This window comes from Brienomyrus brachyistius, chromosome 8, assembly GCF_023856365.1.
Source record: "Brienomyrus brachyistius isolate T26 chromosome 8, BBRACH_0.4, whole genome shotgun sequence".
NCBI lineage: Eukaryota > Metazoa > Chordata > Actinopteri > Osteoglossiformes > Mormyridae > Brienomyrus > Brienomyrus brachyistius.
This window is the reverse complement of record NC_064540.1, coordinates 22,915,804-22,943,532: the sequence shown is the minus strand read 5'-3', so window position 1 is coordinate 22,943,532 and position 27,729 is coordinate 22,915,804. Positions and strand designations below refer to the sequence as shown.

At 39.9% G+C, this 27,729-nt stretch overlaps 1 protein-coding gene and 2 long non-coding RNA genes across 10 annotated transcripts in view; 1 reads left to right on the top strand and 2 right to left on the bottom strand.

The window, feature by feature from the left end:
* The window catches only part of znf362a (zinc finger protein 362a), a 31,483-nt gene extending 5,138 nt beyond the window's left edge, over window positions 1-26,345 (bottom strand). Inside the window, exons 1-4 of one of the 8 annotated variants that reach the window (XM_049023524.1) lie at window positions 26,055-26,345; window positions 22,283-22,346; window positions 2,302-2,548; window positions 1,608-1,914 (exon numbers count right to left, since the gene is read on the bottom strand). In XM_049023524.1, coding sequence (XP_048879481.1) covers window positions 1,608-1,914; window positions 2,302-2,548; window positions 22,283-22,345 — 617 coding nt within the window. In that variant the 5' untranslated portion in view covers window position 22,346; window positions 26,055-26,345. Of the gene's footprint in view, window positions 1-1,607; window positions 1,915-2,301; window positions 2,549-22,282; window positions 22,347-24,973; window positions 25,313-25,340; window positions 26,028-26,054 lie in introns of those variants that run through there. The other 7 variants (XM_049023530.1, XM_049023527.1, XM_049023528.1 and 4 more) reach the window with 7 other exon arrangements.
* On the top strand, window positions 9,691-10,288 carry LOC125747916 (uncharacterized). The gene is made up of 2 exons (XR_007399400.1): window positions 9,691-9,781; window positions 9,899-10,288. It is a non-coding gene; the product is annotated as an uncharacterized LOC125747916 (long non-coding RNA).
* Window positions 19,020-21,064, bottom strand: LOC125747917 (uncharacterized). The gene is made up of 3 exons (XR_007399401.1): window positions 20,976-21,064; window positions 20,045-20,858; window positions 19,020-19,050 (listed from the first exon to the last, which is right to left on the bottom strand). It is a non-coding gene; the product is annotated as an uncharacterized LOC125747917 (long non-coding RNA).
* Window positions 26,346-27,729: the final 1,384 nt, after the last annotated feature.

Sequence of the window (27,729 nt, the reverse complement as noted above, 5' to 3'; positions counted from 1 at the left end):
TCCCTACCATCAGCACACTTTATCAGGCAAGTCTGTCCCCCTATGTGACTCTGGCTGTGTCACTCATATCAACTACAGCAGTGCCTGCGGTTCACGAACGTATTGGCCTACGAATGATTTGGTTCGCGTACAATATTTGGTCGATGAACAGATTCCTTGACCTGATTCCTTTTTTTAATACTACTTTAGCACCGGCAGGGTGCATGTCCCAGCATGCCCCGCGTGCATGCCCCCAGCATACATGTCCCAGCATGCACCGCGTGTATGTCCCAGCATGCATGTCCCAGCATGCACCGCGTGTATGTCCCAGCATGCACATCGTGTATGTCCCAGCATGCATGTCCCAGTATGCACCGCGTGTATGTCCCAGCATGCATGTCCCAGCATGCACCGCGTGTATGTCCCAGCATGCATGTCCCAGCATGCCCCGCGTGTAATTGTAAATAGCCCTTGTATTGTTGTTCTTGTTAATGGTTACATTTCCCTACTGTCGAGCGTGTGTTTGCCCATGTCTTGTGTATTCCGGGTCCGATCCTCGCAAGTTTTTGCCGTGTGTAAATCTTCCACACAATTGCTCCCGCAATGCCTCAGTCTGCCCTTCGCCACACTATATTGTGTTTTTTTCTTTAAGTTTTTACTATAAAAACCATGAAATTATTTAAAAGTATATACTATTTGGTAGATTTGTGAACTAATTCATCGAATTTTAATGGTTTGTTATGAGAAAAATTGCCTTGGTTCACATACAAATTGGATCGCGACCACTTTCCTGGAAGGGATCCATTCATGAACCTCAAGCACCACTATACAGTTTGTGGGTTTCTGCAGAGAGACTCAGCTTTGGTGAGTCAGAATACCACCGAATGCTCGAGTGTCTAAGTGCAGAGAGGCTAAAGATGTAGCTTTGCACATGAAGCACTAAAGGAAAAGAACAAGAATGCCATTTCACAAGTCTTACAATAACTTTAAGATGTCCCATATACAGCAGGCATCAAATTCTACGACCCCCCCCCCCCCCCTTTAACATGACAGCGGCCTGTTTTCTTATTTGTAACGTTCATATGGTCCAAAGAGCAGTCTGCCAGTGAATATAAAATGCCTGTTTGCAGTCAGTTTATCAGAGATTAGGTACTAAAACGCAAGAATTTGGGTAATATTCTCAGCCTACAGAAGCCACGAAGTCTTTATACCACATTCACACTGCCTTCCATCCTGTTCCCTTTGGCACAGACACATTTTGTTGTCAGAGGTTTTACTGGGCAGGGTTTCTTTGAAACAGCCATCACTGTATTGCAACTGAGATGAGTCCGCAGTTACACCTACAGTGTCGTCAAAGACAAGCCGGTTGGTTGGCATAACTGAAAAAGATCCCCTCTGGAGCATGAACGTGTTCGGACATAATAGATAATCATCTAAAGATGTCAGCCTGGCAATGGAACTTTAACGAATGACTGCCCATGAACTACAGACAAAGGTCACTGTTGTCATTATCGAGCTCTTAATCACAAGAAGCATTTTAAAAGTGCGTCCCCACATGTGTGAGGACTGGAAAGATAACACTAATACTGAGTACTGTGTGAGCGTTTCTCTTGCACTAATTTCCTAACCTGTAGATCTTCCCCTCTTTCATGGGGATAGTTCCTTCGATGCCTGAAGTGAGAATGGGGTAGGGCACCACCAACAGGGGGCCAGAGGGGTTCTCTGCCTTGATCTTCTTGCGTCCACGTTCCATCTTTGGGGGTGGGCCCAACAGGCCTGCCAGGCCCGTGCAGTTCTTAAAGGATTCCATGCTAGGATGGCTGGCCAATCCTGAGATGATGTTGGGGGACGCAGCTCCGCCCATTCGGCTCTGGATGCTGGAGGTGGGCGTGGTTGGGGTTGTGGCCTCTGAGGTTCGAGAGGCTAGTGACAGACCTGATGCAGGAGTCACAGAAGGAGGGCACGTCACAAACATTCAGATTTCAAAGTTTTTGTCATCGGTAGTGAGTGATATTTCACAGGTTAAACACTAGGCAACAGTAAAGTTTATTATTATTATTATTATTATTTAACTTCAACTCTATCCTCCAACTTAAGGGACTAATAGCTGAATCCTAGGACACACAAACATGACTGGCAGGCCTGACCGAAGAGTTCATCCAGGCAGCTGTACCAAGAGACACCTACGTTCCACATCATGAACGACACAGATGCCTACAGCTGTGTTTTTTAGTCAATCAAGAGACACGACATCATAATATCCTAATATGATGTGGGAATATACCCCAGGATTCACTGATAACGCCCCTCCCACCCCAGTACCTGATACAGTGCTGGAGGTAGGGCGGGTGTGCAGAGCAAGATCAGGCTGGGATGGGCTGTGGGAATGAAGAGCAGGCACCTGCTGGAACTTTGGGACCGGTATTGCATGCTGCCCACCATCCAAGGACGATGGAGCCACCAGCAGAGGCTGCTGGGAAGGGAGCGTGGTGGGAGGCAGGTGCGGAGGCCGAATCTTCTCGGCCATCAGCTGCTCCTTGATTTTGTTAATCAACACCAAATTGTCTAGCTGGCAAAGGAGACACATGGTAGAGAGAAGTCATCGCAAATTCCGTTATTAATGAATCAAGAGCAGCAATCAAAGTCTCCAGCACAAGCTGGAAGGGTGGAGTCACACGTGACCCTGTAATAACTAAGACCTGTAATAACTAAGACCCAGCTCTGGCGGCCTTGCTCTCTTTTGAGCTAGTCTGTTTTTCTTTTCTATTTGGAATTAAATCCCAAAGTTTTGAGGAAGAGCCCCCTGAAGCCTGACTGCCTCAGAGGGTGGCCTGGCATTTTTACCATGGTATTTTTTACGTGCATTTATTGCCAGTCGGGATAGTCAGGAAAATTGCCCACAGATCAGTAATCTTAATCATCTCCTTAAAAGCGCAGAGGTAAATGAATCATATAAAAACATTCCCGTACTTTCTGAGAACAACTCTAGAGTAAAGAACAAGCTTTGAGAACTTTATTGTTATTAATATTATGACATTTTATTGATCCCTGTGGGGAAATTATCTTTTCACCTACTCCTTCTTATTCTCCATGACACACAGACACATGCACCAGAAGGACAAAAGTATCAGGACACGTCGCTTAATCAGCGAATTCAGACCCATTGTCATAGGTGTACAAAATCAAGCACCCAGCCGTGCACTCAGGTTTACAAACATTTGAGAAAGAATGGGTCGTTCTGAAGAGCTCAATGAATTCAAGTGTGGTGCTGTCACAGGGTGCCACTTTGCAATAAGTCAGTGTGAAATTTCTTCCCATTGAAAGTAACAGAGCAGGGTTACTGAGTGCTGAGGCGCATAGAGCGTAAAAGTTGCCACGCTCTGTCGACTCAGTAACTGCAGAGCTCCACACTGGGAGCTTCATGGAATGGGCTTCCATGGCCGAGCAGCTGCATGCAAACCACCAAGCGCAATGCCAAGTGTTATAAAGCACGTCGCCACTGGGCTTTGGAGCAGCGGAAACGTGTACAGTGGAGTGAGGAATCACGCTTCTCTATCTGGCAGTCTGTTGGATGAGTCTGGGTTTAACGGATGATAGGACAACATTACCTGCCTGACTGCAACTGTAAAGTTTGGTGGAGGAGGGATAATGGTACGGGGTTGTTTTTCAGGGGTTGGGCAAGGCCCCTTGGTTCCAGTGAAGGAAACTCTTAATGCTTCAGCATATCAAGACATTTTGGACAATTCTGTGCCCCAGTGCACAAAGCAAGGTCCATAAAGACATAGTTGGGTGAGTTTGGTGTGGAAGAACTTGACTGGCCCGCACAGACAACAACAACAACAACAAATTTATTTTTATATAGCGCATTATCACAACATTACATTGTCTCAAAGCGCTTTACAGCATCCTCACCCAAAGCCCCCAGTGAGTAAGCCATAGGCGACAGTGGCAAGGAAAAACTCCGTAGAAGGAAGAAACCTTGGGAGGGACCAGACTCAAAGGGGGAGCCCATCCTCCAGGGGCCAGCAGGGATAGCAGAGCCTTGACCTCAACCCCATTGAACACCTTTGGGATGAACTAGAGCAGAGATTGTGAGCCAGGCCTTCACACCCAACATCAGGTGCCAGACCTCAGAAATGCTCTTCTGGATGAATGAGCAAACTTCCCACAAACACACTACAAAATCTTGTGGAAAACCTTCCCAGAAGACAGGCAGCTGTCATACTGGCAAAGGACGGAGCAACTCCATATTGATGCCTATGGATTGAGAATGGGATATCATAAAATTTCTTGTAGGTGTACTGGCCTGGTGTCCCAATACTTTTGTCCATATACCAAACATAGGTGAGAGCAAGCTTGGTAGCGAATGACAGCCCTGGAGCTGGGGATTAAGGGCCTAGCTCAAGGACCCACGGTCATGTGATTTTACTGCAGAGGCTGGGTTTGAACTAGCGATCTTCCAATCAGAAGCACAGAGGCTCCGCCCACTTAGCGACTCGCTGTAGGTCCACATGCTATTCATGATGCTATTGCTCTCTGACCTGAAACAGTGGCAACATTACAAGTAATTCCTTACTCTTCATCCTGTCTGTGGTATAATACTAATGGTATTCCACAGGCAGTTAAATCCCAAAAATGTGGTAAAGCCTCCATGATGAACGAGTGGCAATCATGTGTTTCTTTACAGACTCAATATGGACCGCAATGCACATTCCCTAAAGTTGGTCACAGATGCCAGAGGTGTCACACTTCCTCTCTTTGCCTCAATGCAGGCTTGGGAGGTACAGCGGTATGTTTGGCTATGTCCCCCCCCCCCCCCCCAGCCCCCTACTCGGAGAATTTTATTGCCAAGAATAATGAAGCAGTGTTGCTTTTGAAACTACTGTTAAAATACCATATGGTATAACTGTATGAAAATCAGATACCACCCTAACCTTCTACAGAGACTGTAATGATCAAGGTATTTCAATATGAAATAAAAAAAACTAAATAATTTATTTTTTTGCATTTCCATATTGCTTTGTCTCATATTGTTCTTATTTTTTTTACCAATACCTCTAACATTTATAAGCCTGGAGTTGGGTAAACAGCAGTATGACAAAGATTCTTGTGTAAATTCCATATAATAGAATTTCTGTGGCTGCATTGTCACAAAGTTACGAGGAACCTTTCTGAGAACCTCTCCACAGGAGAGTACAGGGGTTCTTTGCGAGCATTGCGGGATTTCGGCATATGTTACCAATGGTTTTCTTGGTGACTGGGGTCCCTGCTGCTTTGGGATCATTAACGAGCTCCTCCTGTGTATATCTTGGGTTAGCCCTCACCATTCTTAAGATCAGTGATGCGGCATGAGATAAAATCTTCCTTGGGGCCCCAGACTGAGGGAGATTGACAGTTATTTTGTCTTTCTTCCATTTGCGAATAATTCCACCAACAGTTGTCACTTCCTCACCAGGTTGTTTGCTGATGGTAATGCAGCCAATTCCACCTTTGTGAAGGTCAACAATCTTTTCTCCAATGTCCTTAGACGTCTCTTTGGTATTTCCCAGAGTGATAAGGTTGAAGACGTAGACAGGTTAGTGACCGAAGAATACTATTTAACAAATTAGTGCCATTAAATGACAATGATGGCTTGGTATCTGTTAATACTTAATTAAGAACTACTTGTGCTGTGTTAGTGCACATGTACTTGACCTAATTACTTGCTGGCTTGTAGGGGATCAAATACTTATTTCCCTAGATAAATGACAAATTGGTTTGTAGTTGTTACATAATGATTTTTTTTTTTGCTTGTTTTGTTAATTATCTATCTTTTCCTGTTTAAATAAACATACCAGTGAAATTACAGACTTCTCAGTTCTTTATTAATGGGTCAACTTAAGAATTCAGCAAGGGGTCAAATACTTATTTCCCTCACTGTATATGGGAAAGAATACACACTTTATTCAGTTAATATGAGGAGTGAACGAATGAAAGATGACTGGCATTCCACAGACTCACATTACATATTTTGTCAATTGGTTTTTGTGATTGTTATACTATTTACCATATATCAAAACATCAACTCAGCTAAAGTTATACTTAAGCAGTTTAACCTTTAATTTTCTTGACCAACATACCAAAAGCACAGAATATTATACTTAAATATTCGTGTATAAACATAAAACTGTAAGATTGTAAAATTTATAAAACAGGTGAAATTGCAGGCTTAATGCATTAATTCCTGTCGCCCTCGGTGATTTGCGTCAGAGATGATTGTTACCAGAACATTCTGTTCTATGTTATATCATGACATTGATCTTAGCAGACGATAATACTGCTTGTTTGAATGTATGACTCAGAGGAGTATCAGAGATGCATTTATAAATACACAGTAATCGTCAGGGGATTGACCATGTCTAGGCCAAAGAGTAACAAGACAGGTGATTAGTCATCTGCTAAATATGGTAAAAGCAAAAAGTACATCTTGTCAGGCTCTTATGTTCGAAAAAGAATGCAGGAGATGCAGCTAGAGGTGTCCCATCCCCCCGAGTTACGGATGCTGACTAACACCAGGCAGGCTTGTAGGGCCCCTGCGTGCTGCAGACCAAAGGACAGGCTGCCTGCAGTTCTGCATCCTAAATGAGAATGACGACGGAACAGGAGAGACAAGTCTGTGGAGACATGGAGTCATTAGCTGAACTGATTTGATCTTTAGTGGCCAACTGACAAAATTTCTGATAAAAAATTATATGATTTATCTATAAAAATTTGATTTGATCTCACTTTGCAGTCCATTCAATTCGTGGTCTCCATCTGTTTAAGAGAATCCTAAGGGAATTTTAGGCAAAATTGGAGCACTGAACGTGACTTATCGTGATGACTACTGATAGACTTACGGGTAAATGAATCATGAGAAAATATTTTGTCATATTACCCAGCCATAAGTGCACTCATTCCCAGTTTCGGAAGCGAGGAGAAACATCCACAGATCAATAATCTTAATCACCTCCTTATAAGCACTGAGGTGAATGAGCTTCCAGAAATGGATCATATTTACAACATCATCAGTATGAAAACCTGCCCCTAATAATAAGCAGTGCATATGCAACATAATACACACATGTAGGACTTTTTAAATGTATTTATATAGCAGGGATTTTACCTAAAGCATCACAGAAGTGAGGCAAATACATTAAGAAACCATCTGACTTAATGAAGGTTTGGAAATAAAACATATTCCCTCCAAAACAAGTACTAATCCCTTTAAAACAAAATGTTATTTGTAAGGTGTATTCTTAAGGACCTGTTTAGCACCCCCTGTTGGTCATATGATGCAAACGACTTTTTGAGTCGCCGGACAACTTTTAAGCAAAACTAAGGGTGACGCAAAGCAGTGACATCTTCTGATGAGCAATGATTTTTTTTCGATTTGCAAATGTGGTTTCTTTGATCCAAAAAGCAACTGGAAATCAGAGTCATATCTAGTTAAATGTGAACTGAAACAGATCCCTTTTGAGATAACTCTTCTCACATAAGCTAAACTGAAACAATTAAGCCTTTGCCTGGGTAATTTTACAATCTGTTTGTTGAATTACTTTATAAATTATTTTTAACTTGGAGGTAAGAACACAACACTGATTTCAAATTGGTCCCTTTGAGCTCCATCCCATTTGATTTCTAAAGGTGTATCGTGACTCACTACTGTAATACCCCCCACTCTCCACCAGGGGACAGAAAAAACACTTTTTGAGAATGTCCATGTACTCTAAACCAGGGGTAGGCAAACTTTATGGCCCAAAGACCACATTCAATCTTAATTGTAGAACAGGTCACTTCCGTTATAGATGACCTAATGTAAATTTAATCATATGTGCACTTTTAATATAACTAATATGATAAGGAAAATTGGATACCATGCAATTATGAATACATATAAAAATAAATAATCTGAAAATAAAATTGTGTGCATTGTCCCCCATAATCTACTGCTTAAAGCACAATGTACAGGACATGGAGGAACGTTCTCTCATTTCACTATATACTGTATGTATGGTTGAAATGACAATAAACACCTACTTGACTTGACATGTCTCTGTCACTTAGTTTTTGTTATTAGTCTGTTTATACTACACTTTGTACTTTGAACATCCACAGCACAATCATTAATAAACATGTATTGCAAGATAATGTAGAAATATTCCAAAAGTTGATGAGGAAAAACGTAAAAGAAAACCTAAAACAGGATTTCTCTTGAATGAGAGTAGTGCAGCTGATCTAGCGCCATCTAGTGCCCTGGATGACTATGTACACCGTTATCACAATATCACTATAAACTAAAACTATTAACAAATGTTATTTGAATAATTGTTGGCTTAAAGGGCTGACTAAAGCTGTTGGCAGTCCGGACGCAGCCTGTGGGCCATAGCTTGTCCTATTCTGCTCTAACCGGATTGTAACACTGTGATCAGATACAGAAGATTCTGTGACTTTATTGTATTTATTTTCTGGGGTGGGTGGTTAACAGGAAGAGAGAGAGATGGAATACCGCTTTTGTCAAAATGACAGGTCGGGTCAAAGGTCACGTTCAAAAGTTCAGTGGGCGGAGCTTATGTTGTAGTGGGTTGAGCTTGGTTGTGTAACTGACGCAATAGCATATGGATTTAATTATTTATTTAAATATTTTTTTTTGTCTTCTTCCCCGGGGGGTTGGTTGTGTAACTGCTGCAATGGTATTTGTATTTAATTATTTATTTATTATTTTAAATGATTGTGGCTTAGGGGGCCTGGGTTGGTTGTGTTAGTGCTGCAATGGTATTTGGATTTAATTATTTATTATTTTAAATGCTTATTTTAAATGTTTATTATTTTAAAATGATATTGAGGAGAGTGCTTATGAGTGTGTATTATTTTAAAAATGATATTGATGAGAGTGCTTATGAGCGTGTGTTATTTGAATAAGTTATTATTATTATTATTTTGTGGTGCGCGGGCGGGAGTGAGCGTGGCTGGGTTACCTGATGGAGCGCGAGCGTACGGTGTGCGGTAGCGTGGTAAGGTCCCCGGGCTTCGGAGAATCAGCAAAGGACTTATTCACATACTGGTGCGGTAGCGCGGAAAGGTCCGCACGGCTTTGGATAATCCTCGGAGAGAGCGATGCGGGAGAGCTGAGAGGCGTGCTGCTGCGCGAGTCTGAGAGAAACTGTGAGAGACTGTGGGATAAAATGGTAAAGTTGGAGCAAAGAATGAGAGGAGGAGGTGCAGGGTCTATCGTCCAATAAAAACGCTCGGCGCTAGTTTTGACCGTGTGTTTTTTCCTCACGCGAGCGTTTGTATCACATCGGCGTATGGCGCCAATTTGTAAAGGTCATAAGTCGAGACATACATCGAGTCTGTCAATTTGTCCGCCAGTAAATTCTGCAGGGCCGTGCCACCTGGCCATCGAGGCGCCCCCCTACCCGGCCACGCGGGCCATACATCGAGTCTGACACTTTTGCCCTCCAGTAAATTCTGTTTAAAGTTTTGTTTTCACATACGTCCCAAATTACAGATAATTTTCTTACACAGGCACGAGTAGCATCATCAAGGCCGTACCACCTGGTCATACATCAAGTCTGACAATTTCCCCGCCAGTAAATTCTGTTTATAGTTTTGTTTGTCATACATGACCGTGCAGATATGGGGTGACAGAGACAATTAAATTGTATTGCGGCGAGCGGGGTGGGGGGGGGGGGGGGGGCTATTCTTCCTAGGGCAGAGGCACAAGTATCTTCGAGGTCTTACCCTTCCTGCCAGCCAAAGAGGTTCATCCAGGCCTTACCCGGTGAGTATATTATTTCTTTTATTCGCGTGATAAAAATGCTAATTAATTAAATTAAATTAAATTAAATTAAAAATAACATTCTAATAATAGGTATTCTCTGTTTTTTCTATGTACAAGAGAGAGAGACTGCGCTGACCGGTCAAGAGAAAATCTACAAGAGACCTGAATCAGCAGTGTTATAAAGCACATAGCCAACGCTAATTAATAAAGAATTTAAGCATAATAGCCCAGACGTACCATGGCCTATAGCTGGTAGAAACGGAGCTATCCTACGGCCTACAAGATAAAAGCATATGGCACCAAATTGGAATCAGTAGTCTTTAAAAGAATAAATGGACTAGCAACTGTCTCTGGGGGAGCAGCCCCGGTTAGGTACTATTAAGCAGCATAGCAACTGTCTCTGGGGGAGCAGCCCCGGTTAGGTACTATTAAGCAGCATTTAGTGACATGCATCAAAACACATTTTTTAAAACTTTGACAGAATAAAGTCTTAGTTATTTTAATAAATATGTTTTTCAGTAAATGTTTATTCACGCGCATGCGGACAAACACACACCCCGGAGGTCAAACTAAAAAAAAGTTGATACAAACTACAGTTGTATCGGACACGCACACAAAAACACGAGAGTTTGCTCAATCAAAAAACACCAAACATATATAGTTCACGTTTTTTATTAAAATGTATAAGGATTGTTTTCTTATAGCGAAATTTTAAATTAATATGAGTGGGATATAAGTCATTTAGGCAACAGGATTTGAGGAAGAACCTAAATAGCAGCTAGAAATGACCGACCAGGCAGGCAGAAGTCTGCTTTTCTTATCTCACAAGTCATGGAAGGGTGGGAGGGGGGCCACATAAGTGTAGGGTAGGAACTGTGGAATCAGGCAGGGGTGCAAGAATTTAGGATATAGTCTTGTTATTTTAAAGAAGGTGTACATGATTATTTAATTATATTTAAAGAAGGTGTACATGATTATTTAATTATATTTAATAGGAACCAGTAAGCTGCATTTAGCACCATGCTGCAAATACACATAAAAAACTTTAAAGAATAAGGTCTTAGTTATTTTAATAAAGACATCCTACAAGGTGCCCACGGCCCCAGCTTATATAATCTACAAGCTTGATCTGAGATGCTTGCTGGAGTACAATGCTAAGTTGACAACGGTAACGGAGCTGCAGACTGTTTGATAGTTAATGAAACATAGTTCAAATTCAACAGTGTCAGCAGTCATCCACTATGCAGGGAGACTACAGATTCACTATAACGACCCCATTTATCTGCTAGAATTATTTAAAAATTGTTTTTGACAGAATAAAGCCTTAGTTATTTTAATAAATATGTTTTTTCAGTAAATGTATATTCATGCTCATGTGCACAAACACACACACACACACACACACACACACACACACACACACACACACGCACACCGGTGGTCAGGGGCTATAGAGTTTAACTTTAGGTCTGTGAAAGTATAGGACCGCCATGTGTATACAGACCCCAAAACATACTAACTTAGTCGTTCATGAGTCTTATTGTGAAAAACCACACAAAATAGACTTGTAAATTTTAAAGAAAAGACATTAACAGCTTTTGTTAATGTTTACATGTATAAAAACTTTAGATGTGTTTGTAAAACAGTCAAACAAAAATGTGTTATTTTAAAGTAGTATAAAATATAACCTTAACTTTGGACGCAAGATGAACAACCTACACACACACAAACACAGACAGACACACACACACAGCAAAACCCCAAGCATGCGCACAAGCGCACAACCAAAGGTTGGGAAATGTGCTTTTCCTTATCTCACAAGTCATGGAAGGGGGGGATGGGGGACACATAAGTGGGGGGTAGGAACTGTGGAATCAGGCAAGGGTGTAAGAATTTAGGATATAGTCTTGTTATTTTAAAGAAGGTGTACATGATTATTTAATTATATTTAATAGCAACTAGTAAGCTGCATTTACACATTAAATGCAAAAACACTTAAAAACTTTAAAGAATGGTAATATAACTTGACCATAGTTTTTAGTTACACAAATGTTTTAAAATGTAACATGAAAGTTTTTCAAAGTAAGATGTACAAATGTTTTAAAATGTGACATGAAAGTTTTTCAAAGTAAGATGTACAAGTATTTTAAAATGTAACATGAAAGTTTTTCAAAGTAAGATGTAGAAATGTTTTAAAATGTAACATTAAAGTTTTTCAAAGTAAGATGTACAACTGTTTTAAGACATTACATAAAAGTTTTTCAAAGTAAGATGTACAGATGTTTTAAGATGTAAGATGTTTGGGTGTTTTACAAAAACATTTTGTTATGTGTTTGCAGCCCAAACGTATTTTTAAAATGTACAAAGTTTTATGCATTCATTTTGTGAATTAGTTTTGAAATCTAATATGAACATGGCTTTTATTTTACAAAAGCAAAGTTGTAAAAATTTTGTAGGGTTTTTATCAAAGGAGATTTTGTTAATGTAACATAAAGTTTTTTTATTTTCAAAGTTGCACAAGTGTTTCAAAATGTATCATGTATACGTGTGTTGTATTTTTCAAGCTTGTACAAAAATGTTTATGCACATTTATCAAATGAGTTTTTAAAATGTACCATGACCGGGTGTTTTATTATTCAAAATAAAAGTTGTACATATGTTTTGTTATATGTATGCACCACGGTTGTGTTTTTAAAATGTACTAATTTTGTGAGGTGGTGGGAATAAAGCATATTTAAAGGGGTACCTCTCATGGAATCTACCAATCTTTACCAGCTGATGAACCCTGAGCCACACGGGGACTGGGGGTTTTAACCGTGAGACTCGACACCTAGGCATTAGATCCTTATGTCAACAATGGTCCCCATGCATGTACCCAGTGTAGGGTCAGGTCCAGAGAAAGCTGTAACTACGAGTGCACCTGGTTAACAGCATTTAATTTATAACAGTACGAGCTAGAAAAATGCATTTAGCAGTCGCATTAAAACACGTTAAAGACTTTAAAGAATAAAGCCTTAGTTATTTTTAATAAAGATGGCTTTTCAGTAAATGTTGACTTTCCTACAAGGTGACCCCCGAGGCCTATGCTTATAGCATCCGGGTGCCTGATTTGAGATGCTTACTGAGGATGCCATGTTAACACCGGTAACTGAGCTGCACCATGTGTCACACTTAATGAAACTTAGTCCTAATTCAACAGAACCAGTCGTCATCCACTTTGCAGTGAGATTTCTGAGCGAAAAGTGAGCAAAGTTTCATTTTCTTACTTTACCACCTATCGGTTAGTAAGGGAAATGGAGACGGTAATATGTCGGACACGTCAATGGCACTGAGCACGAGGGAGTGTGCGGTGTGGCGCGAGCTGCTAGCTGATGTAACGCTGCGAACAGTGGGGCTCTTACGTTTTTAAGATGCGGCTAACTATCCCCGAGACACTTTAGCCAGGTTCGTGTATATTTGCTCTTAATGCTGCTGTCAATGCCAGGAGGGAGCTGGCTAGCAATAACATCTTTAGCTGGTCTTAAAGCTTGCTGTATTTTTCATTCAGTACATACACGGTTTAGAAGAAAACCTAATCGACATTTAAATAAATAAAAAATAAACGTACAAAACTATTGAAATCCACCAGAAGCATGTGCATATTTTTCTGGTTTGCATGTTATGTGTGGTTGTCTAAGCACCGTCGGGCCTAGTGTTTGATAGGTGATGGAGAAGCATACGGTCGTAAACTGCATGCGCTTATGCCAACAGGTGTTTAACATACAAACATAGACGCTTTCTTTAACGTGAAACATTTAAAGGCTCATTCTGTTTTGTCGACATTCTTAATTTTATTCAAGTAGCCTCTAATCACCTTACACTTGTTCTATTTTACTGTAGAGTATTTTAAAACAATGTCACTGTAATGTCACCACATGTCAAAGCTAACAAGGTAACATGATTGTATCAGCGGAACAAAAAGCCGTCGCCTGGATATGTATAGACAGATCATATATTGCTCAGCAAATCGACCGCATTATGAAATCTATTTGTATTTAGACAAATATATTGGGAATGAAGTGTCGCGTTTTAAGAGGCAGACATTGAGGCCGAATTTAAGTTGGTCACAAATGTATTTTTCTTCTGCAGCTAGAAGCGTCGTCTGAGCCTGATTTTAACTGGCATGTCGGTGTGGGATTCTTATAGTAGAAGTTATGTGAATTGCGGTACTCTGAAATTAAGTGATATGTGTATTAGAATCGTGAAGTGTCATCTTCCTTTTGTTTTAGCTTCCCCCTAGGCATTTTTATGAACTGTATTGCAATATCAGACAGTGTGTCATGAATTTCTGAAGGCATGTTATATATGACCGTTCCTTGGATACGTCTCTTGTACAGTAGTTACAGTTTGTCAGGACAAGACTGTTTGCCTAATGTGACATGGTGAACAAGTCCTGTGATTAAAGCATGTCTGCTGCTTAAAACATTGTGTTGTATGATGAAGGTTTCTTGCCGGTACATGTTGAATTACATTAGAATATTCAAGTATTATTTTTTAAATCATTTAATGAAATAGGTATTTATCTCATTATTGATGATGCCTGTGGTCCACCTGTATGACAAGTAACCTGTCCCGGACAGAGGTTTCTTCAAGGCCTGTTGTAGGAACCCCATGGTGTAGCATTATGAGAAAGTATACAGGGAGTAGTACAAATGAGCAGTCGCCCTGCCCCTCTTTTACTCATTTTGGATGCTTAAATTACTAAATTGTGTCTTTAATGCTATTCTGTATGATTCTATGGTCTGAGTGAGTCTCCAGTACTACATGAATGGTAAACTTAAAAACTCTACTTCTCTTAGCTTAATAATATTTTCTTTCTTGAGTTGAATTAGTTTGTGTCTAATTTTCATTTTATTGATTTTCTGCACACTTGGATTATTTATTTGCCCCCCTTGTCTTAAAGGCTAGAGGGGGTCTGTGCTTGTGACCTGGCAATTATTTTCGGTGTTTGTCACTAAACTTGCAATATAAAATTTGAAGACAGGTCTGTGACCTGTGCTTGCAACAAAAAACGTCTAAGTGGTAGTAGGCAAAGCACAGCACTGCCTATACTTTCTGAAAAGGCTAATCTTTTATGGCACAGACAGGAAAAGGTGATGATCCACTAGCAGCTCCAAGACGAAAATGGGGTTTATTAAAGAAAAACAGAGCACCCTGGGGTAAAATACTAAACAAAAAGGCCGTGAGGGGTCCGAAACTAGCTGGGAGAAATAAGATTGAACTAAAGAAATCATTAAGTAACACAACTAAGGAACTAGGCTAAACAGAGAGCAGGACTAAAAAACCAAGAAAAGGTGATGATCCACTAGCAGCTCCAAGACGAAAATGGGGTTTATTAAAGAAAAACAGAGCACCCTGGGGTAAAATACTAAACAAAAAGGCCGTGAGGGGTCCGAAACTAGCTGGGAGAAATAAGATTGAACTAAAGAAATCATTAAGTAACACAACTAAGGAACTAGGCTAAACAGAGAGCAGGACTAAAAAACCAACCAGTCATTTCACAGTGTGTGTGTGTGTGTGTGTGTGTGTGTGTGTGTGTGTGTGTGTGTGTGTGTGTGTGTGTGGCACATGCATTCGTTTGTCCGTCCGTCTGTCTGTGGTCAGTGTTAGTTGTGAACTGTGTGCTTGGTTTTTTAGTCCTGCTCTCTGTTTAGCCTAGTTCCTTAGTTGTGTTACTTAATGATTTCTTTAGTTCAATCTTATTTCTCCCAGCTAGTTTCGGACCCCTCACGGCCTTTTTGTTTAGTATTTTACCCCAGGGTGCTCTGTTTTTCTTTAATAAACCCCATTTTCGTCTTGGAGCTGCTAGTGGATCATCACCTTTTCTTGGTTTTTTAGTCCTGCTCTCTGTTTAGCCTAGTTCCTTAGTTGTGTTACTTAATGATTTCTTTAGTTCAATCTTATTTCTCCCAGCTAGTTTCGGACCCCTCACGGCCTTTTTGTTTAGTATTTTACCCCAGGGTGCTCTGTTTTTCTTTAATAAACCCCATTTTCGTCTTGGAGCTGCTAGTGGATCATCACCTTTTCCTGTCTGTGCCATAAAAGATTAGCCTTTTCAGAAAGTATAGGCAGTGCTGTGCTTTGCCTACTACCACTTAGACGTTTTTTGTTGCAAGCACAGGTCACAGACCTGTCTTCAAATTTTATATTGCAAGTTTAGTGACAAACACCGAAAATAATTGCCAGGTCACAAGCACAGACCCCCTCTAGCCTTTAAGACAAGGGGGGCAAATAAATAATCCAAGTGTGCAGAAAATCAATAAAATGAAAATTAGACACAAACTAATTCAACTCAAGAAAGAAAATATTATTAAGCTAAGAGAAGTAGAGTTTTTAAGTTTACCATTCATGTAGTACTGGAGACTCACTCAGACCATAGAATCATACAGAATAGCATTAAAGACACAATTTAGTAATTTAAGCATCCAAAATGAGTAAAAGAGGGGCAGGGCGACTGCTCATTTGTACTACTCCCTGTATACTTTCTCATAATGCTACACCATGGGGTTCCTACAACAGGCCTTGAAGAAACCTCTGTCCGGGACAGGTTACTTGTCATACAGGTGGACCACAGGCATCATCAATAATGAGATAAATACCTATTTCATTAAATGATTTAAAAAATAATACTTGAATATTCTAATGTAATTCAACATGTACCGGCAAGAAACCTTCATCATACAACACAATGTTTTAAGCAGCAGACATGCTTTAATCACAGGACTTGTTCACCATGTCACATTAGGCAAACAGTCTTGTCCTGACAAACTGTAACTACTGTACAAGAGACGTATCCAAGGAACGGTCATATATAACATGCCTTCAGAAATTCATGACACACTGTCTGATATTGCAATACAGTTCATAAAAATGCCTAGGGGGAAGCTAAAACAAAAGGAAGATGACACTTCACGATTCTAATACACATATCACTTAATTTCAGAGTACCGCAATTCACATAACTTCTACTATAAGAATCCCACACCGACATGCCAGTTAAAATCAGGCTCAGACGACGCTTCTAGCTGCAGAAGAAAAATACATTTGTGACCAACTTAAATTCGGCCTCAATGTCTGCCTCTTAAAACGCGACACTTCATTCCCAATATATTTGTCTAAATACAAATAGATTTCATAATGCGGTCGATTTGCTGAGCAATATATGATCTGTCTATACATATCCAGGCGACGGCTTTTTGTTCCGCTGATACAATCATGTTACCTTGTTAGCTTTGACATGTGGTGACATTACAGTGACATTGTTTTAAAATACTCTACAGTAAAATAGAACAAGTGTAAGGTGATTAGAGGCTACTTGAATAAAATTAAGAATGTCGACAAAACAGAATGAGCCTTTAAATGTTTCACGTTAAAGAAAGCGTCTATGTTTGTATGTTAAACACCTGTTGGCATAAGCGCATGCAGTTTACGACCGTATGCTTCTCCATCACCTATCAAACACTAGGCCCGACGGTGCTTAGACAACCACACATAACATGCAAACCAGAAAAATATGCACATGCTTCTGGTGGATTTCAATAGTTTTGTACGTTTATTTTTTATTTATTTAAATGTCGATTAGGTTTTCTTCTAAACCGTGTATGTACTGAATGAAAAATACAGCAAGCTTTAAGACCAGCTAAAGATGTTATTGCTAGCCAGCTCCCTCCTGGCATTGACAGCAGCATTAAGAGCAAATATACACGAACCTGGCTAAAGTGTCTCGGGGATAGTTAGCCGCATCTTAAAAACGTAAGAGCCCCACTGTTCGCAGCGTTACATCAGCTAGCAGCTCGCGCCACACCGCACACTCCCTCGTGCTCAGTGCCATTGACGTGTCCGACATATTACCGTCTCCATTTCCCTTACTAACCGATAGGTGGTAAAGTAAGAAAATGAAACTTTGCTCACTTTTCGCTCAGAAATCTCACTGCAAAGTGGATGACGACTGGTTCTGTTGAATTAGGACTAAGTTTCATTAAGTGTGACACATGGTGCAGCTCAGTTACCGGTGTTAACATGGCATCCTCAGTAAGCATCTCAAATCAGGCACCCGGATGCTATAAGCATAGGCCTCGGGGGTCACCTTGTAGGAAAGTCAACATTTACTGAAAAGCCATCTTTATTAAAAAATAACTAAGGCTTTATTCTTTAAAGTCTTTAACGTGTTTTAATGCGACTGCTAAATGCATTTTTCTAGCTCGTACTGTTATAAATTAAATGCTGTTAACCAGGTGCACTCGTAGTTACAGCTTTCTCTGGACCTGACCCTACACTGGGTACATGCATGGGGACCATTGTTGACATAAGGATCTAATGCCTAGGTGTCGAGTCTCACGGTTAAAACCCCCTGTCCCCGTGTGGCTCAGGGTTCATCAGCTGGTAAAGATTGGTAGATTCCATGAGAGGTACCCCTTTAAATATGCTTTATTCCCACCACCTCACAAAATTAGTACATTTTAAAAACACAACCGTGGTGCATACATATAACAAAACATATGTACAACTTTTATTTTGAATAATAAAACACCCGGTCATGGTACATTTTAAAAACTCATTTGATAAATGTGCATAAACATTTTTGTACAAGCTTGAAAAATACAACACACGTATACATGATACATTTTGAAACACTTGTGCAACTTTGAAAATAAAAAAACTTTATGTTACATTAACAAAATCTCCTTTGATAAAAACCCTACAAAATTTTTACAACTTTGCTTTTGTAAAATAAAAGCCATGTTCATATTAGATTTCAAAACTAATTCACAAAATGAATGCATAAAACTTTGTACATTTTAAAAATACGTTTGGGCTGCAAACATATAACAAAATGTTTTTGTAAAACACCCAAACATCTTACATCTTAAAACATCTGTACATCTTACTTTGAAAAACTTTTATGTTACGTCTTAAAACAGTTGTACATCTTACTTTGAAAAACTTTAATGTTACATTTTAAAACATTTGTACATCTTACTTTGAAAAACTTTCATGTTACATTTTAAAATACTTGTACATCTTACTTTGAAAAACTTTCATGTCACATTTTAAAACATTTGTACATCTTACTTTGAAAAACGTTCATGTTACGTCTTAAAATATTTGTGTAACTAAAAACTATGGTCAAGTTATATTACCATTCTTTAAAGTTTTAAAGTGTATTTGCATTTAATGTGTAAATGCAGCTTACTGGTTGCTATTAAATGTAATTAAATAATCATGTACACCTTCTTTAAAATAACAAGACTATATCCTAAATTCTTACACCCTTGCCTGATTCCACAGTTCCTACCCCTCACTTATATGGCCCCCCTCCCACCCTTCCATGACTTGTGAGATAAGGAAAGCACACTTCCCAACCTTTGGTTGTGCGCTTGTGCGCATGCTTGGGGTTTTGCTGTGTGTGTGTGTCTGTCTGTGTTTGTGTCTGTGTAGGTTGTTCATCTTGCGTCCAAAGTTAAGGTTATATTTTATACTACTTTAAAATAACACATTTTTGTTTGACTGTTTAACAAACACATCTAAAGTTTTTATACATTTAAACATTAACAAAAGCTGTTAATGTGTTTTCTTTAAAATTTACAAGTCTATTTTGTGTGGTTTTTTACAATAAGACTCATGAACGACTAAGTTAGTATGTTTTGGGGTCTGTATACACATGGCGGTCCTATACTTTCACAGACCTAAAGTTAAACTCTATAGCCCCTGACCACCGGTGTGCGTGTGTGTGTGTGTGTGTGTGTGTGTGTGTGTGTGTGTGTGTGTGTGTTTGTGCACATGAGCATGAATATACATTTACTGAAAAAACATATTTATTAAAATAACTAAGGCTTTATTCTGTCAAAAACAATTTTTAAATAATTCTAGCAGATAAATGGGGTCGTTATAGTGAATCTGTAGTCTCCCTGCATAGTGGATGACTGCTGACACTGTTGAATTTGAACTATGTTTCATTAACTATCAAACAGTCTGCAGCTCCGTTACCGTTGTCAACTTAGCATTGTACTCCAGCAAGCATCTCAGATCAAGCTTGTAGATTATATAAGCTGGGGCCGTGGGCACCTTGTAGGATGTCTTTATTAAAATAACTAAGACCTTATTCTTTAAAGTTTTTTATGTGTATTTGCAGCATGGTGCTAAATGCAGCTTACTGGTTCCTATTAAATATAATTAAATAATCATGTACACCTTCTTTAAATATAATTAAATAATCATGTACACCTTCTTTAAAATAACAAGACTATATCCTAAATTCTTGCACCCCTGCCTGATTCCACAGTTCCTACCCTACACTTATGTGGCCCCCCTCCCACCCTTCCATGACTTGTGAGATAAGAAAAGCAGACTTCTGCCTGCCTGGTCGGTCATTTCTAGCTGCTATTTAGGTTCTTCCTCAAATCCTGTTGCCTAAATGACTTATATCCCACTCATATTAATTTAAAATTTCGCTATAAGAAAACAATCCTTATACATTTTAATAAAAAACGTGAACTATATATGTTTGGTGTTTTTTGATTGAGCAAACTCTCGTGTTTTTGTGTGCGTGTCCGATACAACTGTAGTTTGTATCAACTTTTTTTTAGTTTGACCTCCGGGGTGTGTGTTTGTCCGCATGCGCGTGAATAAACATTTACTGAAAAACATATTTATTAAAATAACTAAGACTTTATTCTGTCAAAGTTTTAAAAAATGTGTTTTGATGCATGTCACTAAATGCTGCTTAATAGTACCTAACCGGGGCTGCTCCCCCAGAGACAGTTGCTATGCTGCTTAATAGTACCTAACCGGGGCTGCTCCCCCAGAGACAGTTGCTAGTCCATTTATTCTTTTAAAGACTACTGATTCCAATTTGGTGCCATATGCTTTTATCTTGTAGGCCGTAGGATAGCTCCGTTTCTACCAGCTATAGGCCATGGTACGTCTGGGCTATTATGCTTAAATTCTTTATTAATTAGCGTTGGCTATGTGCTTTATAACACTGCTGATTCAGGTCTCTTGTAGATTTTCTCTTGACCGGTCAGCGCAGTCTCTCTCTCTTGTACATAGAAAAAACAGAGAATACCTATTATTAGAATGTTATTTTTAATTTAATTTAATTTAATTTAATTAATTAGCATTTTTATCACGCGAATAAAAGAAATAATATACTCACCGGGTAAGGCCTGGATGAACCTCTTTGGCTGGCAGGAAGGGTAAGACCTCGAAGATACTTGTGCCTCTGCCCTAGGAAGAATAGCCCCCCCCCCCCCCCCCCACCCCGCTCGCCGCAATACAATTTAATTGTCTCTGTCACCCCATATCTGCACGGTCATGTATGACAAACAAAACTATAAACAGAATTTACTGGCGGGGAAATTGTCAGACTTGATGTATGACCAGGTGGTACGGCCTTGATGATGCTACTCGTGCCTGTGTAAGAAAATTATCTGTAATTTGGGACGTATGTGAAAACAAAACTTTAAACAGAATTTACTGGAGGGCAAAAGTGTCAGACTCGATGTATGGCCCGCGTGGCCGGGTAGGGGGGCGCCTCGATGGCCAGGTGGCACGGCCCTGCAGAATTTACTGGCGGACAAATTGACAGACTCGATGTATGTCTCGACTTATGACCTTTACAAATTGGCGCCATACGCCGATGTGATACAAACGCTCGCGTGAGGAAAAAACACACGGTCAAAACTAGCGCCGAGCGTTTTTATTGGACGATAGACCCTGCACCTCCTCCTCTCATTCTTTGCTCCAACTTTACCATTTTATCCCACAGTCTCTCACAGTTTCTCTCAGACTCGCGCAGCAGCACGCCTCTCAGCTCTCCCGCATCGCTCTCTCCGAGGATTATCCAAAGCCGTGCGGACCTTTCCGCGCTACCGCACCAGTATGTGAATAAGTCCTTTGCTGATTCTCCGAAGCCCGGGGACCTTACCACGCTACCGCACACCGTACGCTCGCGCTCCATCAGGTAACCCAGCCACGCTCACTCCCGCCCGCGCACCACAAAATAATAATAATAATAACTTATTCAAATAACACACGCTCATAAGCACTCTCATCAATATCATTTTTAAAATAATACACACTCATAAGCACTCTCCTCAATATCATTTTAAAATAATAAACATTTAAAATAAGCATTTAAAATAATAAATAATTAAATCCAAATACCATTGCAGCACTAACACAACCAACCCAGGCCCCCTAAGCCACAATCATTTAAAATAATAAATAAATAATTAAATACAAATACCATTGCAGCAGTTACACAACCAACCCCCCGGGGAAGAAGACAAAAAAAAATATTTAAATAAATAATTAAATCCATATGCTATTGCGTCAGTTACACAACCAAGCTCAACCCACTACAACATAAGCTCCGCCCACTGAACTTTTGAACGTGACCTTTGACCCGACCTGTCATTTTGACAAAAGCGGTATTCCATCTCTCTACAGGAGCTATCTTACCTGTCCCGGCATGGCAGGTGGTGGAGGCCAGAAATATGGGTTGTTAAACCGAGGCTCGGCCATCCTGGAACGAGAAGGCGGACAGTGTGTGACTATTGCCATGGCAACATCATCCAGACCATACTTCCCAAGACTGATCATCCTCTGGGACCCCAGCCATCTCAGTCACACACTGCTTGCGGGGAAACATTATCAGAGCATCAAGGCACAGGCAAACATGCTCCGTAAAAGCTTCTAGCTATAACATAGACATTTTTGAATATATATATATTATTTACTTACTTTTTTTTTTTACATGTGACTGGGTTGCAAAGGGGTGGAAAATTTCCAGAGACTTCCCAATTCATGGAAAGTTAAGCTGGGGAATTTTGGGAATATTCCAAGTTGGAAATTTTCCATGGTAATTAATAGAAATATATGGGAATTAATGGGAAAATTCCAAGAATTTTGCAACCATAATTAATAAATGAAGCTTTCAAGGAAACTCACTTCATTGCCTGCACCTATCACCGTTTATTTACTGTTGCACATTCAATAAACTTAGATTAAATGAGACATGACATTGAATATCACAATACTAACTGGAACAGATACACAGAGAAAGGAATGAACTTCATTCATGTTAATCATACTTTTCCCCCAGAAATAACCAAATCAAAAGAACAAAAGCTGATTTTTCATTTGTGCAGATATGTCCCAGTAATAAACTGTTTTCTGAAGTAAAGAACAGAAAATATTAAAGATTTTAAAAATATAAATATCTTTTTGTCCGCAAAACTATTTCTAAACTCAAAATTCCCCAGGAAACACACCTCTAAATTAATGTGACTTGATTTCAGTGGTTAGTCTGGCTGATCGCTCAATCAAGCATAACTAAGAGCTCAGCTGAAACAAAAGCCAGTGACACACAGAATGGCTGTAAGGAGGAGAATCAGGAAAACAGGTCCGGTATTTGAGCCTGGGGTCAACGAGGGACACCGAAGTAAGTTGGATGTACCAGCAGCTGGTCTTAATTAAGGACTTTACTCCCTATCCTGACATTCTTAAATGCTGTGTAGTGGATTTTTTGGGGGTAAGTTTGAGGTGATGATAAACCTAAAAGGACACATTTGCTTAATAGTAAATTAGTCACCACAAAATTTAGTTAATCGTTACTTAATAATCCATACCCTAGGAAAAAAATTTAACAAATGAATATTTACACTACGTTCAAAGTTAGAGAGGCGCCAGGAATACAATCTCTCTGCAATGTGACATAGCATCACCCTCTGTGACATGTTATCCCATGCAGCAACACACCATTGGTTTCTGCTTCAGTTAGAACACAATGGGGCGAATTTAATGCAACAGTCTACAGAAAACACACAACATTCCAGAATTCCAAGTCTGTGACAGAGAGGATGGAGTGGCTATGAGGGAACAGACCGTGGAAATGCTTCTGGAATGTCATACAAGCAGTCAGGCATCTGTGATATGTAGTGCCAATGCAAACAGATCGACAGGGACTGTTATCACTACGGTGAGGAAACCAAGCTTCATAACGAGCGACATGTTACAAAGGAAAACGTTCCTTGGTTGAAATGTGCCAAAGTTCATTCATAGTGCCGCACACAACTTTCCCTCATTTCTACCAACTTCACAGCAACTTTTGAACCTTTTCAGCATCAAACACCGAGAAACCCCAATAAAAAAAGAAGAGATTAACTGTAAAAAGATCGAGATCGAGATCGTCCTAGACTCACCCGCAAAAACAGCCTCAGAACATACAAATTTCCAAGGTAACTCTGAAAACGACACTAAGGAAATATTTCATTTTCTTCCGGCCCAGATTAACATTTTTGCTCTCTGAATAGATCTTAATAATGCAGCAGTTATTCAAATACTTTACTCGAAAGAGACGAAACACAGAATATGATCTTCTTAAGATCATGTAATGACTGGGCAAGAAAAAAATACTTCAACAATCAAGCGGTGGAACAATACACAGAGACGGTGAGACCACCACTTGTATAAACGTTCTGGCCTGAGGGGACGCAGATATAAATGGATCATGGCTAACTTTACTAAAACAAACTACTAATGTAAACAAACCAAACCGGAGCCGTGTTGACACTCCTAAGTTCTCCGGGAATGGCAAGCTTGTGTGCACAAGGTGTGCACACATACAAAGTCACATACAGACCGGAGAAGGAAAAAAGTAAGAAAAAATATTTTCTCGTCATGTTTAATCATGCTTTCACAGTGAGCCAAGTATTTATAAACAGAACGAGACTACAAGAAATGACAGAGTATACAAAAATATAACATTCCAGAATGTCAAAAAACTATAATTTATGTATACATCTAAGACCTAATACTGTTCAAAGAAACAAAAACACGATTCACACAAAAGTTAAGATTCTCTTCAGTACTGTTTCAAAAGTCTATAGAATTCCCCTCTCTTCCACTTCATTACCAACGCAAAAATAACCCTAAAACAACAGACACTGATAGTAAAGTTGTATGAATTGTTCAGTGTCTCAATGCTAAAGATTACAGCTGAGCAAACGCACCCCCGTTATGAGCAAATTATGGAGGCTGTAGCAAAATATGAGTAATTCGACAATTTTACATTTCTAAATTTTCTGTAATTCCAAAGCACCTTTTACGCGATAATATTACAATAGAAGTGAAGAATCACAAAGGACTTACAAGTTTTTCACTCGGTATTGGTTTTGAAGCCTATATATGTCGCTGAAACTCTGCAAACTACTCGACGTGTCAACTAGGGATGTCATGTTAACCTATGTGAAATTCATTATTTTTTCGTCATTTCCAACTACGAAATTTGCGACGCAACATTACACAGAAAAAAAATTACAGTTCAAAGTGTCCGAATCAATCCTGTCTAACTTCATTTATCCAGCAGAAATGAATTCAGCGTCAAAGAACAGATTTACGAAAAGGTGTTTTAACCCGCTTTTAAAAACAGTTCAGTTATATTTTGCATGCACTTTTAATATTGTAGCGTGGCAAGCAAGAATGATAATATAATACACATTAGAACAAAAAAAGTTACCTAACTTTTCTTTTATTCTACCATATTCTCCGGGTGCAATTCCAAGTAAAACATTTTTAATCGGCTTTGAATGGAAAAGGCTCCAGTGCAGGATTTGAGGAGAAAAGAAACCGCGGACGCCGGTGGTCCTCCCCAGCGCCTCTCCCACATTCTCAGACAGTTTTATTAAAATTTTCAGACAAAAGGAAAACAAAAATGGCAGCCCGTCTTATTTTTATAAGGACAGGACGCCATATTCTGCAGATCCTAAATTTTACAAGCAAGAATTCGCCTTTGTAAGACAACTGATCATTCGGGCAACATGTATGTATATTTTTGTCGGGAGTTTATCAGGGTTAAGGACGTCAATGATTGTTTACGAAGACCTTCAGGTTTGAATAGCCCGGCTCTCAAAAAAAAAAAAGACACTTCCTACAGCAATCATGCGTTGCAGAATCACATCACGTTTGATGCGCTACGCTGGAGGCTTTGCCAGATAAATCCAGCGGCAAACGGGCGGACGCTGATTCTGCTACATTGTGTCTAAACGTTATTTTTCCCTCAGATGCGCTTGGAAGCTGCCTTTTTGAAACATGCGCTCGTCTTTTTTCCTCTTTCTTGGGGTATTTTGCAACTTTTTGGGAGACTCAAATCAGTCAATCCATCCGTTTTAAAATCAAACTAAATAACCCGAAAGTTGCCCGACGTAAAATATTGGAAGGATTTCATACAGACCTGGGACCTCGGTTGCAGATTTAAAATAAATATATATTATAAAAGGTTAAGATGTTCTTTCTGCCTGCCTTCAATCCGAGTTAATCAGACCTTCCGGGTCGCCTACTGTTCACTTCTGGGTGCTACAGGCGTAGAATAGCCTTCATTACCGTGCTATTGCCGGGGATTCGTTCCGCAGGATAATGTTTAATCTGCAAGAAAACTGAACAGATTGGGGGAGGAAACGATGAAAAAAAAATAATAATAAACTGATCCTGCTCCGACGCGTGCAGCCTCGTGGATACTGTGGGTGCAGCGTAAAGGACCCTAAAAATCAACACGACACCGTAAATACAACGAGCAGCGCATTGGGAAAAAAACAAAGAATGTTTGATAATGAAATGTTCCTTAAGGCTGGCAATGGCACACACATAAAAATAGTTAAGTGCTTTCGTTGCTTTTACCGCCAAGAAGACATGTTACTCCGTATTTGATATTCTCTTAGGTGTTGCTGGGAGGGTTTGAAAATCAAAATGGTAAAAATGGCGTGTTGTTCTTTCCCAACATTGTCTTAATTCATCTCTCTCGCTTGTTTAATATTTAGACGAAACCCGACACAAATTCTGCATATACCAGGCCCCAAAGCTGCGTATTGCACCACCCACCCCCATTGCAAACGGGTGATCGTGCACCATTTTAAATGGCCCTTTCTTTCCAGGAGCATGACGTCTATATATAATTCCAGCGGCACTGTTCTTCTGATCATTATAGGCGTCCGTATAACGGAAAAATATTTTTATTTTTACAGTATTTTGCAGATGGAAAAAAAAATCAACCAAAATACAACAGGTAATAAATGGTCTCTGTTGGCTGTTATGACATGCACGAGAAAGGGACTGCAGCCCAGGACCTGTATTCACAAGTCATCTTAAGGCTAAAAGTAGCTCCTAACTTGCCTATTTAGGACAAATTCTCCCAAAAAAGTGTGTCAGTCCAAAATGTAGGACCCCTATTTTTTTTACTAAGACCAATTCACAAACATGTAGTCAGGGACAGGTTATGGGTTGTGTGGGCCCCTGCGCAAAACGTTCACGAGGGCCCCAGCACCACCACAACCATCACAATTCAAGGGCCCTTGGCAGCCAAACGCCCTCCCTATAGGGTCAGGGGCCCTTGTTGGCAGAGGATCAAAGAATGTAGGCCCTCTAAAATAGACAAACGAAAATACATTGTTGATAAGCGTTGCAAATTGTTTTGGGCTAGGGGCCCCACGGGCCTCCTGCACCGCAAGGGCCCCTGGGCAGCGGCCCCGCTGGCCCGGTCCGTAATCCGTCCCTGCATGTAGTCGCAAAATGACTGTTGTCAGTCCTCGTCGCAATGCCTTGGAAACATTAAACGAACGCTGAGTTACTTAAAGGATACTGCCTCATTCGGGAGGGAGTAATGATTGTTGTGGAGTTTGTGAGGGACGCAATAACATCTCCAATAAACCGAAACAACCCCACCATATACAATGGAAACCGCTTGTAATGATCATTATATCTGATTTTTTAAATTTTTGTCTCTAGCAGATTACCATCTAATTGACATTTGTATATTTATTACATGAATATAGGGTAATTAAACGGACCGTGTTGCTATTCAATGAATTTTATTGACTGATACAGTACAGCTGTTTCAAACGATTTTCCAATTA